A 12,584-nucleotide genomic window follows, 5' to 3' on the forward strand; every position below is an offset into this window, starting at 1 on the left:
AGCTCATGGAACAATTACTGTTTGCTTACAGAACAGGCTCTCAACTCCTGCTGGATGTAAGTGGCACCTGACCTTACCGTTCACCGACAGCTTAGGCGTCCATGACAATGCTAGAGTTTTATTTATTTTTACGCGTTTTGAACGGCGCGCGTCACTCGACTCAGTTGGCCGCCGGCAGGGGGGCAGCGCGACACAACCGACGGCGGCGACGTTTCGGCGGCTCGCTCGGCTCCCACCGTCATGGCTGCGTGCAGTGGTTCTACGATTCGGTAAATGCTCAGCGGCGTGAAATTTCTGGTTACGTGATCACTATGGATTTATCTACCGGACGAACAAGTACGGCTGGGCAGTTAAGGTAAGTGAAACGTCGTTTACTAGTCCAGTGTATTTAACGGAGCACTGTTGTCGAGCCGGTGCCGGCCCTTAGGACTGACGTTCTGTGTGTGCAACGTATCGCTCGCGTTGGTGTGCGATATCTATCATATCGGCGTTACGCAGATTTGACAAGCGACCTTTTCCGTCCTAATTGTGAAAAGTTACCTTGCAGAAGCGCAAGTGCTTCAAAAGAGCATGCCTGTTTTATCTGCGCTGGCTTTTTCGGTAGTGATCCGCGGCCATTGCAGTTCTGATAGATACAAAAAAAAAACAGTAGTGTCGATATTTCAGTGCATTTTTACGAAACCAGGGTGGTTTAAATTGGGAGGATCCCTCAAATTCGCGCATCCCGTAGTCTGGGTGCAGATTCAGTGCGTGGAACCCCCAAACTAAAAAAGGGGTTCTCAGTTCTTTCTCATGTAAATAAATGAGCAGCTGCTAAATGTCTTGTGCATTCTATCTGGGAACGTTTTACCTTCAGACAAACTTCCCTGATATGTAAAGCCCAAGTTTTGCACCCCTGTATACAACACTTGTGTGAAAAGACCACATTCCCGCATGCCTCTACACATCTTTCGAGTGGCGTAGCTTCTTAATGCGCAGAGCGTGTATATTTCAAAATAAATGTTTGCCTTATCATTTTATTTTTTGTGCTATTATTGTGGTAAATGTTACTGTTCTTACCAATAATTCTCAGAGAAAAATTAGAACGATCATTTGAAATATTGATTGCTGATATTCATGCCCCGTGGTTTTTGTCAGTTACGGCATGTTTACGCTCAGCCTAATGTTGTATAGGAGTGATTTTCATAATCTACCCTACAGTGGGCAAGGCAGCCTGGTGATCTCTGTGATTCTGCATTTTGGGTGCACCAGGTTCGAGGAAAAATGACTGCGTCTGGTATGTTAGTTGATAATAATCTGCATTTTGCAGGCCATTGGCCGCTTGCAGGCAGAGAAGTTGCTTTGAAGATAAAGAACGGGCACGACGTACTCCCAGTCAATGGACGAGACTTCTCGTGGGACGTTGAGTGTGTTCGGGCCTAGTAAAAAAATGGTGACCACATTGCTTTTCTGCAGTTGTGAATTGTCTTGCATTATGTTCCTTCTTCAATTTCAGTTAGCTGAATTTGCCTATTTGAGTTTAAGGATTGTTTTAAAAAGCATTTGAGCCTTAGCAGTGTTACTACTTTGCTTATAATGTTTTGACACAGATAAGGTTGACCAATCAGATGGCTAGGTAACATAACGAAGTCTAATTTCCAAACTTGCACCATCTTTGCATGCATCTAGATAAGTTATCACTGCTTTCATCATATTGCTGCCTAGAACTGTTTCAGTTTGTAATTAAACGTAACGAGGCTTGGTGTTGGCTTTCGGCTAGCGTGATGGTGTCTGCTTAAGCTGAATTTGCCTATTTGAGTTTAAGGATTGTTTTAAAAAGCATTTGAGCCTTAGCAGTGTTACTACTTTGCTTATAATGTTTTGACACAGATAAGGTTGACCGATCAGATGGCTAGGTAACATAACGAAGTCTAATTTCCAAACTTGCACCATCTTTGCACGCATCTAGATAAGTTATCACTGCTTTCATCATATTGCTGCCTAGAACTGTTTCAGTTTGTAATTAAACGTAACGAGGCTTGGTGTTGGCTTTCGGCTAGCGTGATGGTGTCTGCTTAAGCTGAATTTGCCTATTTGAGTTTAAGGATTGTTTTAAAAAGCATTTGAGCCTTAGCAGTGTTACTACTTTGCTTATAATGTTTTGACACAGATAAGGTTGACCGATCAGATGGCTAGGTAACATAACGAAGTCTAATTTCCAAACTCTCACCATCTTTGCACGCATCTAGATAAGTTATCACTGCTTTCATCATATTGCTGCCTAGAACTGTTTCAGTTTGTAATTAAATGTAACGAGGCTTGGTGTTGGCTTTCGGCTAGCGTGATGGTGTCTGCTTATTTACTTCGGGGTTTGTTCTTATGTTTTGGCACATCTTACAGCTTTTTAAACCTGCAACACCGGTTGAGCAAAATAGTGAGCTTGATGTGCTCAATTTATTATTAGTTTTCTTACCCTGTGAACAGTTTTGTTCCACCATGAACATGCACGTAATTTAACCGCATTTTGAAGCAGAAATATAAGATGTTACAAGTGTCAAGTAAAAAAAGATGGAGGTAGTCTTGTAATAGTTGGCTTTATCCAAAAAACGCGGAGGAGAGCCGTCACGATACCACAGCCCGAATTGGGAGGCTAAGAGGTGTTGACGTACCTAACTAGCTTGTAATTAATATGGAGCTATAACTGAAAATTAGTTTTATGCATGACTAGGATGGCATGCACTTAATGATGGCTAAACGAAGTTATCTTTAACCTTTTTCTTCATGTGAGTGACCGCAAGCCTTTTGAACTATAGAGAACAAGTTGCCAGTGGGTTATTCAGGATTAAGTGTTGCAGGTTTCAGGTTTCATATTTGAGCTGATGGGAACTGAGGGGCTCTTGGCCATGGCACGTTTTTTATTTTTTCAAAGCAAGGCTTCTTTGGGCTTCATGATCACCCACGGCAACTTAAATTACTAATGTGGATGTGTGCCCCCTCTTATTGAATGGTTAGTCTAGCAGCAGACATCACATCTGGAAGTGCGGTGAAGCATGGTGATGGTGATGAACAGTAAAAAAGGAAAAAAAAACATCAGATGGCCCACCATATTTTCTTCTACCGGGCCTCTCTTCATTAATGATCTCCACGTGTGCTCTGCTGGTTCGTTATGTCAGGGTGACGTGGGCATCGAAACAAACATGCTTATTCTCATCTTAGTGCTTAGAAAGCTTTTACTGCTTTCCAGCTCTGCACTTTTTCCTCCCACTTGTTTGGCAGTTCCAGTTAATTAGTACATGTGGACATAAAAAAAAGCTGGCGAAGAATCGGACAAACATATTTGACGCTGATCACGCTGCAAGCAAATGGCTACCAGTGAGGGAGTAGAGGAGAATAACCTTTGCCGGCAGCAGGCTAGTCTCGAGAATGTGCACCTGCTTCCAGGGCTTTGTCGTAAAACAAATTGGTGGCACATGTGCGGTGACAGTAGAATATGCTACAAAGATCCACTGCACTTCTGTCCTGATAATTAGTGCCTTCTGGTGCACAATGCAACAATTATTGCCCATAATAGCATTGCTTGGAGCAGCCAGCTAACCACATGGCTGACCATTTTTCTTAGGAACCTACATGGACTTTCAATGCATTGCATTGGGCCTTTATGTTTGCATTTGAACTGTTTCAGTATATTGAGCCTGATCCTCATTTGTATCTGCTTTTAGCAGTTGCAGTGCCGGTGCGACCACCACCAGGTTCGCTTGCTGGAGGAAAGGTGTTGCTGGAGCTGTGGTGTCCCCTCTTCCCTTCCTCCCTGAGCCAGTTTTGAAAATGTTTGCAGCTGTAGATGGTCAGGTAAGCAGAATTTTTCCCCTTGTCGTTGCTGTACACTAATGAATCATAAGGAGCCAAAAAACCAGAATTTAGCCTGCAATTTAAATCTCGGCAGCACTTTTCTTTTAACTTACCACTTCAGCTGGATGCATGCACAGCACTCAAGAGCAAAGTTCTATGAACAGTTATTTCTTAGAAAATATTGGTTCTTAAAGTACAACTGCACTTGAATTTTTGGCCATGCAAGAATGCTGTCTAATAGTCGACATAAAAAGAACAGTAGCGTCAGCAACTGGTTTAAAACCTGATTGCACACAGCACAGACGGTCCAATAAATTGGGGTTTGGGTTTTGGGAACCGATGCTGAGAACGGCAGCCGCTCCCAACAGCCTGCAGATAGGTGCCGGAAGTGGCTTGTTTCGCACTTTTCTTTCTATGGAAGAACAATACTTTGTCGTGGCTAATTATGTCGTGAAAAAGCAGTGAAAAACGTGTACAGTAAGAAGTGTAACGTGTTCCTACCACACAAGTAGCAGTAGACAATGTGGCCTCTGTACTAGCCTTGGCGCTTCGAGTTTACGAATAGTGGCCTGATTGCAGCAGCCATTTGTAAAAGATGAATGACCTGGTTTCAATCGTGTACGCATAAAAATAACCCGCACGAAGCAGTGATACAGCACTCCAGAGTTTTACCGTCGCACATTTCAATAGCTGTCCTGCAATAAGCTATTCTATTAACACTGTTTTCTCAGTTGCATGTGCTCGGTTATGGCTTACTTCAAAAGCATTAAACAAAAATTTGGGGTAGATTAGAATTTATTTTAAGAAGCAGATTTGGTTGTTGCGGATGCGGCTTGCTACATTATTGTGTACGCGTAGGCCCGGCCAGAACTGGGAGCGCTGAAGACCAGCCGCCCAGGTGGGCAGTCGTGTTTGATCAGCCATTTCATACTCGTGGTGATGATGGAACTGATGATGATGATGGTGCTGGTACAAGACTTTCCCACTGGTGCGCAGTGTGATAAATAGAAATGAAAGCACGTTATGGTCAATCTGCAAGTATATACTCATAGACACTGGAATGCTGGACTACGGACTGGCTTTCATGCAGCATTTTTCTCCCATGCGCGCTGTTTGAACAGTGCAACTGTTGTAGCTGGCTGTAATGTGTGGCGCTAATGCGTTTAAAATACCCAAAAAATGCCGAGTGCTCGTGAGCGTGTGCCTCGAGTAACCGCCAACTGACCCCTGCATGCAGAGTGCCTTTAGCAAAAAAAAAAGCAAAATGTTGGAGGAGTGCCTCGGGTTGCCTAGCGACCAGCAACGCCACAGTTGCTAAACACCTGCTCCATGAAAGCTCGACGCAAATCGAGGAAAGCAGCGCATGCGTCGTGCATATAAGCGCACCACTGCGCCCCAGCTGTTGTCAAGTGGCGTATGCAGTGCTCGTCAAAAGGACCACGACGATATTTTTGCATATGATGACTACCACTACCACAGTGCAAAGCATCGCGGAACATGTAAACAGACAATTTCAAACTTGTACAAACGTGTGCTGCTGCGTTCTGCAGCGTTCGCGTAGAAAGAAATCCTGCAGCTTCACTATGGCTCAATCCTTGCATGACTTAGTGCAGTGAAAGAAGCCAAATGTCGGTGAAACATTAACATTAATCAACTTAATTAGCATCCCAGACACCAGACCACAAAGCCAAATGGTTGAGAGCAAAGGAGTTCAAAAAGTTCTTTAGCAAACGATTGTCCCTCTGTGCTCTCCATTACCCTTCGAGCTGCATTAATTGATTGTATGGTGTATTCGCCGACGCTACAAAGGCGATGAGGCACACTGTAGTGGAGGGCTCGAGATTAATTTTGACCACCTGGGGATCTTTAATGTGTGCCAAAATCTTGGAACATGCATGCACTTATGCTTTTCACCTCCAATTAAAAAAGTGGCCACCGCACACATTGGGCTTCATTGCAAAGTTGGTTGGCACGCATACGTTGTACATTCTTTCATCACTGAGTGGTCATTCCTCTTTTGGGGTCTAACGACGACACCGAGCAAAAAAAATTGCTTCCAATCCACGCTTTAAAGGTGGTTGGAAAGCAAAGCTGTAAACGACACCCACAACAATTGCCCATGCCGTCACTTGAATTCACAAACGTGGCAGTGCAAAGAGTGAAACCACATATTCTGCCAGCCGTTATCTGGAATTCACGGGGGCGGCGTCCCGATTGCAGCAGTGTTGGCCATGGCCGGGCTAGAGCGCCGGACGCCGCCGCTGTATCCCGGCCGTGCGTCAGCAAAAAGAAAACAGTGACGAGCGTTTTTCTAAGGGTGAGACAGTGGAACCTCGTCATTCTGATGAGCTAGCTAGGGGCTACACCACCGCACGACACAAGCGCAGACACCGAAGCAATTCGGCATGTGAGCTTAGTGATTCCCATTTATACCGATAACTAGTTAGCTTAGTAAGGTTGAGAATTGCGAGAAAGCTGAGGGAACTTTTATAATCGCTATTTATCAGATCCTGTTGATTCTTTTGCCTTCTGTAATGCCTGTTAAAACATAACCAAATTTGTATTCAGTAATTTAGAAAACAGAGTCCCATTTCTGGCAAGCACTGCGCAAAAGGTAGCGTTTCTCTAGTGACCAGATGTCTGTAAAGGGGTCTGTACATTTTGTTTTCCTGCCCTCCAAACCAATCCTAAACGTATCTTTGGTGTATGGTTACTTAATTCTGTCGGATCTGGGTTACCCAGGAGGTGCTGTACAGCAAGTTAGAAAAGTCGTGTGAAGGAAGCGTGCAATGTACGCGAAGCTGCACAAGAACAGGCCCAAACAACCGTTGCTAAAGCAGATGACAAAGCCAATGGAATGGTTTAGCCAGCGTGCCCGCCGGGGTGCACAGCTCCAAAAGCAACTCCGGCGTTCGGGGAACGCTGGGTAATAGCGCCCTTTGCCGCTCCATCTACACAGTGCTCCATGAGTGAAAAGGGCCCTCCTCGTCCTCCTCAGCCACGTTGGGAGTTTCTTGTTGCGCACTCCACGAAGAAACCGTTGGCTGGTAGAGGCAGAAAGCTTTCTTTTAAAACTTGTCCGCATTTCAAAACAACTACACATAATACTTGGCCGAGTTTCCAAGCATAACCAGGCATAATCTTAGTTGAACCAAAATTAAGCTAGGTGGGGCGGCCGGCTTTGCTCTTTGCCCATCCACGCGCCACTAGGGTAAAATTGGCCGGGAATCCAACCCATGCCCTTGTGCTCGGCAGCGCAACGTCTTAGCCACTGAGCCACTGCAGCGGGTGTGTTGTCTTTTGGCCTACCAAAACTTCAATAGTATAGCAGCGCAGTGATTCGCAGCCATGACTGCCCCAGTGACCCCTTCTTGGCTTGCGAAACAGTGGGGACCCCACGATTGAGCATATGTTGATCGGTGTCATTATGTCAAACAATTTGTACTTGTATGTACAAGTCTTTGAACAGTTATATGCTGCCTTAGGTAGGCCTTTTTATCTCTTGTCATAGCTGGCATGTTGTGCGGAAAGAAGGTGTTAAAATATGCACTATGCAGAGAAACTAAACATACATGTAATGCAGCGAGGCCACCTTTTTGCATATCAAGAAAGTTCTGGCAAAATCGAGAAAACAGTGGCAGGGGAAAAGTTTTGAAAGAGGCTTCACGGACCCCTGAAGTGCTCTCGCGGACCCCCTTGGGGTCTGCGGACCCCCATTTGAGAACCATTCGTATAGCATGTTGCATAGCACGACAACATTTATTTGATCAAATCTTTGGATTTATGTGACCAGTAAAGTTTGGTTACATTATTTAGCTTTCTAATAAAGTAAGGTGCAACCTCAACACAGGATATAGTACTTTATACCTGATTCAAAGAGCGCAAGTTGATCAGTTGGGATTTTAAAATTAATTGCTTTGTTTTCTAATTGCAAGTGCAGATTGGTCCAAATGTGGATGTGCCTGACGAAAAATGGACGTGGCTGATGCGGAACACATCCTATGGAGACTTCTGCCTCGATCTGGCAACCCTACAGAAGCGGCGGTACAGGATGGACGGGGCAGACCTTCTACAGCATGGCATGGGCGATAGAGAAGACAGCATCTTTCATCAATGTGGAACTTGAAAAAGTATGTGAACATCTATATTATCGTGCGCTTTTAAAAAAAATAGGTCAAGATTATATTGTCAATTCATGTAATATTTAGAGCATATAAGATGTTTCCAACTGGCTGACACGCCGGTTTTGAGTTGGTATTTTTACTGGGGAATAGGTATTAATTACAGAAAAAAAACCTGTTCCCAGCTCTTCAACTTGAGTTCAGGCTGAGGGGTAGTTTCTAGTTAAAAAATGGGAGGGGACTTCAGACATTTATGATTGTGGGAAACAACACGCTGGAAAAGAACAGGACAACAAAAAGGGGAAGAACACTAGTCCTGACTCGAACTAGTGTTTATTAGGCAACAGAAAGAATGCGCATATACATGCAACTACGCACCTGCACAGAGGGAGAAGAAAAGACGGATGCAGCTTTGCATAGGATAATGCGCTAAAAAGACAAGAAGTTGGAAGAAAAGGGGTGTGGAGAGGGGCTGACAAGTCACGTGAGCATATGGCCAACTAGCTTGGCTTTTTTTTTTGTGGGACGTAATCGAGGTCTGGCTTACGCAGTCACCTTTATAGACCATAATTGCCTGGCTCTCCCTGGGCGCAGCATTTTTCCGTGATCAGTGTGCTGCCATGCAAGCACTTTGTGGGGGAATGTGGGCACGCCAGCTGCCGCCCCCGCAGCGTGGCATCGCTCGCATCGTGGACTGCATATCGTGCATCTCGTGTGGCTTGAAAATTAGTAAGCGCCTTCCCATTTGGTGTATCATGCCACAGTTAGCTTGTTCACCAGAGAGCACATTCAAGGAAAACGAGAACTAATTCTTATGCGAGGCTTGACCATGCTGCACAGACTGTGAATGCAGTGTGTGGCATGTTGTTTTCGACAAAATCATGACTTGTGTGGCTCTATTTTGTAGTGCCAGACTTCTTGATGCCCACTGTTGTACCCGGGTTATTACAGCCGCTTGCTTTCTTTTTAAATATCACCTCCAAGTCACCATGCCCTGCGTGAAATACACTATATATGGAAGCTACCCGTTCAAGCATGACTGCGCTGCTGTTGACTGCACTAACAACCAACACAACTGCAAAGTCTTCATGCAAGAACTAACCCATAGAAATAGGCGTATAGATATCGTACGATGGTGCAAACACAGAGAAGCATAAGGAAGAAAAGACACAGAGCTTGCATGTTTTTCCTTCCTTCTGTCTGTGTGTTTGCACTGTTGTACGAAATGAACTTAGCCAACTCCCCCAATTTAATACTTTACTCAAGCGTATACATGTGCGAAGTCTATAAATTTTCTGGAGGCTTGCAGCACTGCGCAAATGGGTCTTCATGTTGAACCGAAAGTACTTCCTATCCAGCAGCTTGGCACGAGCAGCAAAAAAGAAAAGGTGTGGCACGCCAGTAAATGCAGTTGCAGTCAGAAACTCAGTTTTTCTAGAAGTTAGCTGTGTTTATTTTACGAGGCCAAGGTCTGCGAAAATCAACCCTTTGCTTGCGTTGCAGCACGGGTATGTGAGAAGGGCGAGTGTGCAGCTAATCCCTCGAGTATGGCAAAGTCACCTACAACAATTGACCACAAAAGGGTAGTGCAGCAAAATAGATCCTCACAGGCCACAATTTGAGCGAGAATGATTGACAGCACGCTTGTAAATACCCAAAGTCAGCAATGGACGTCAAGGGGGTCAGTAACAGGTTTCTAGAAGAAACATGCAGCCACACTTTTTTGCTCTTTGTGCCAAACTGCTTGATTCAGTGTTTTCAGTTCAGCGTGATGACCCATTTGCACAGCACCGTGAGCCCCAGGAAAATTTATAGGGTGATTAGACTTCATGTAGGAGTAAAGCAGTGAATGACACACTTGGAGTGAAGTAAGGAAAAATACGCAAGCGATGTGTGTCTTTCTATTATGCTTCTGTGGGTTTGTCTCATTGTATATCTATACGCTTATTTCTTCAGGATATTTTTGCACAAATATTTTGTGCTTGCTTTGCTTGTTAGTGCAGTCAACAACGGCGCTGTCACACTTGAACGGATGGCCTCTGTGCATGTGAATTTCTGTCTGAGCACGGGACTTGAACGTGGGAATTAAAAAGACGGCAAGTAGCTGTAAACACCTGGGTATAACAATGCACATTAGAAAGACTGGCACTACAAATTGTGGGCTAACGTACGGGATAGCAGAGGACCCCGGCTAGCTTCACTAGAGAAAGTGCTACGAGCCGTACACTAGCCCTGAGGAATCCGAAGACTCGCGCACGGGTTCGGGTTCGGCGCATCGCATGGGGTCACGAAGAGGTCATGGCTCACGCGATGCGCCGGCCGCCCAAAATGGCGGCTCCTGGTTCGCGAAAGCATGTGCAGGCGAGGCGTAGGGAAACACAGGTCCCCACAAAATCGAACCACACAGTTCGTGATTTTGACGAGAACGCGCAACACCCTTCATTCACGACATGCGACACGCTGTGACACACTGCATCTGTGTGCAGCGTGGTCAAGCCTGGCATAAGAATTAGTTCTCGTTTTCCTTGAATGTGCTTTCAGGCAGTAAGCTGTGGCATGATGACACATCAAATGAAAAGGCATTTACACATTTTCACGCCATATGAGACGCACAAAATGCATTCCAACGTGAGCGGTGGCATTCAGCTGGGGCAGCGGCTGGTCTGCCCGCAGTACCCACAGGAAGCAGCCGGACGGTGCAGCCCAAGGAGTGCTGGAATATTTTGATTTATAAAGGTTAATGTTTAAGGCTTCTACTATATTCCTAAGCATCCGATTTCTATGCTCGAAGAGCCCCTCATTATCACCGAATCGAGGTTTGCGTGCACTTTTCTTCACTGTGCGGGTAAATTTGCATACGTGTGATGTCTTATCGTCTGTGGGTGCTCTTTTCAGCACCTCCCATATGCCCCACATACACTGTTATGCAAGAGAGCAGTATCTGGTAAACGACACGCATTTTACAAGGCACAAAAGCACGCGTGTGCTTGACTTTGGAAGTTGTAAAACTGGCGTTATGTGGACGCTTTTTGTTCACCAACGAACAAAGCCTGCCTATTTTGTTCTTAGCTGAGAAAAGGATTTGCACGCCATATCGAGACCCCACATTTTTCAGCCCATGTGCCATCTTGTGCATGTAGGGCATGACCGCACGTTTCACGAGTTCCTTTGCTGAGTTGTCTTGCCGTACATGCACAAAACGGCACGCAGGCAAAAAATGTGGGGTCCCTATATAGTATGCAACCCTTTTACTCAGCTAAGAACAAAATAGGCCGGCTTTATTTTTTTCATTGGTGAACAACAAAAAAACGTTCACATGGTGTAAACACACGTGTGCTTGTTGCCTTGTAAAATGTGTGCCGTTCACCCAATACCGCTGTCTTGTGAAGGAGAGTACATGGGGCAGGTGGAGCCCTTCTTAAATGTAAGACTAGAAGCGCACTCGGGGACGATAAAAGATCGCACGTACGCAATTTCACCTGCAACTTGCAATAAGTGTGGGTGCAAACCCTGTTTCGATGATAGCAAGGGGCACTTCGAGCTTAGAAATGGAATGTTTAGGGAGATACTAGAAGCCTTTTACGTGAACATTTAAAAAGCTGACTGCGTAAGCCACACCTTGATTACGCTCCACAAAAAAGAAGCCAATATTGTCGGCCATATGCTCAAGTGATTTCTCAACCCCCTCTACACACGCTTTATCCTGTGTTTTCTTGTTTTTCAGTGCAATATTGTTTGCAAAGGTGCATCAATATTTTCTTCTCCCTCTGCGCATGCGCGCACCTGCATGTGTTTTTCCATTTTGCTAATACAGGTTGCGGGTCAACGCTTGTGTTAGGCCTCTTACTGTTATACTATTCCTTTCCACGCCCTGTGGTTTCAATATGTTAATGAAAGGCAGAAAATATTTTTGGTGAGAACTATATTTCCCGTAGTTTTTTTTTTTGTCAATGGTTTTCACTCGTTCATCCTTAAACCAGGCTGAGTTCATATATCAGAATAAGAAGGCGACTTAAAATGTTAATAAGAAGGAAAGAGGACGTTTTATTGCAAACAAACAAAAAATGGAAGGTCTGTGTGAGTTTCCTTGACCAGATATGTGGCCTGCCTTCTACTTTCAGAATCCCCTGGTGAAATGTGCGTCAACTATGTCCTCAAGTACCTGTGGAGGTTATTTACAGAGGCGAGCCGTCGTGAAAAGAGGGTCTGTGCACAATAAAATGAAGCTGTGGTGTGAGCGCACGGTTTCGCATTACTTTTTCCACATTAAGCAGCAAAAGTGTCCCGGCAGCCACGCATTCTATGCATATTCTGTCAAGACGGCTGCCATTCCAGAAAAATTCACGACCCACTATTCTCCCTGTTACGTCTATGCCCGCTAGACGGGTATGCCGCCATCTGTACCACCATGCCCCCCAAGTGACGCCTAAGCCCGCTAGACGGGTATGCCACCATCTGTACCACCATGCCCCCCAATAGTGCCCGATAGTGCCCGCCAAAGCCCGCCAGCGGCGTGCCCGATAGTGCCCGCCATTTGGCATGGCGGGGTCTCCACTACAATAATCCACTATTTTGACCGGCAGCAGCTTCCGCTATGCCCGGCGTGGTGGGATTTCGGACAGGGAAATTTGTTCG

The 12,584-nt window shown here is 45.3% G+C and overlaps 1 protein-coding gene across 1 annotated transcript; it reads left to right on the top strand.

Moving 5' to 3' along the window:
- Positions 1-203: 203 nt before the first annotated feature.
- LOC144138701 (uncharacterized) lies at positions 204-12,143 on the top strand. Its single transcript, XM_077671101.1, has 4 exons — positions 204-355; positions 3,699-3,828; positions 7,769-7,958; positions 12,071-12,143. The coding sequence occupies exons 1-3, from the start codon at positions 312-314 to the stop codon at positions 7,952-7,954; spliced, it is 360 nt and encodes a 119-aa protein (XP_077527227.1). The 5' UTR covers positions 204-311; the 3' UTR covers positions 7,955-7,958; positions 12,071-12,143.
- Positions 12,144-12,584: the final 441 nt, after the last annotated feature.

This window comes from Haemaphysalis longicornis, unplaced genomic scaffold (assembly GCF_048455015.1).
Source record: "Haemaphysalis longicornis isolate Haplotype H1 unplaced genomic scaffold, Haemaphysalis longicornis Haplotype H1 scaffold_5, whole genome shotgun sequence".
NCBI classification, from domain to species: Eukaryota; Metazoa; Arthropoda; class Arachnida; order Ixodida; family Ixodidae; genus Haemaphysalis; species Haemaphysalis longicornis.

Coding starts and splice junctions, on each gene's coding strand:
- LOC144138701 (XM_077671101.1), top strand. CDS start 312: ATGGATTTATCTACCGGACGAACAAGTACGGCTGGGCAGTTAAG. Junction 356..3,698: donor AGTACGGCTGGGCAGTTAAG/GTAAGTGAAACG, acceptor ATCTGCTTTTAG/CAGTTGCAGTGCCGGTGCGA. Junction 3,829..7,768: donor TTGCAGCTGTAGATGGTCAG/GTAAGCAGAATT, acceptor TTGCAAGTGCAG/ATTGGTCCAAATGTGGATGT.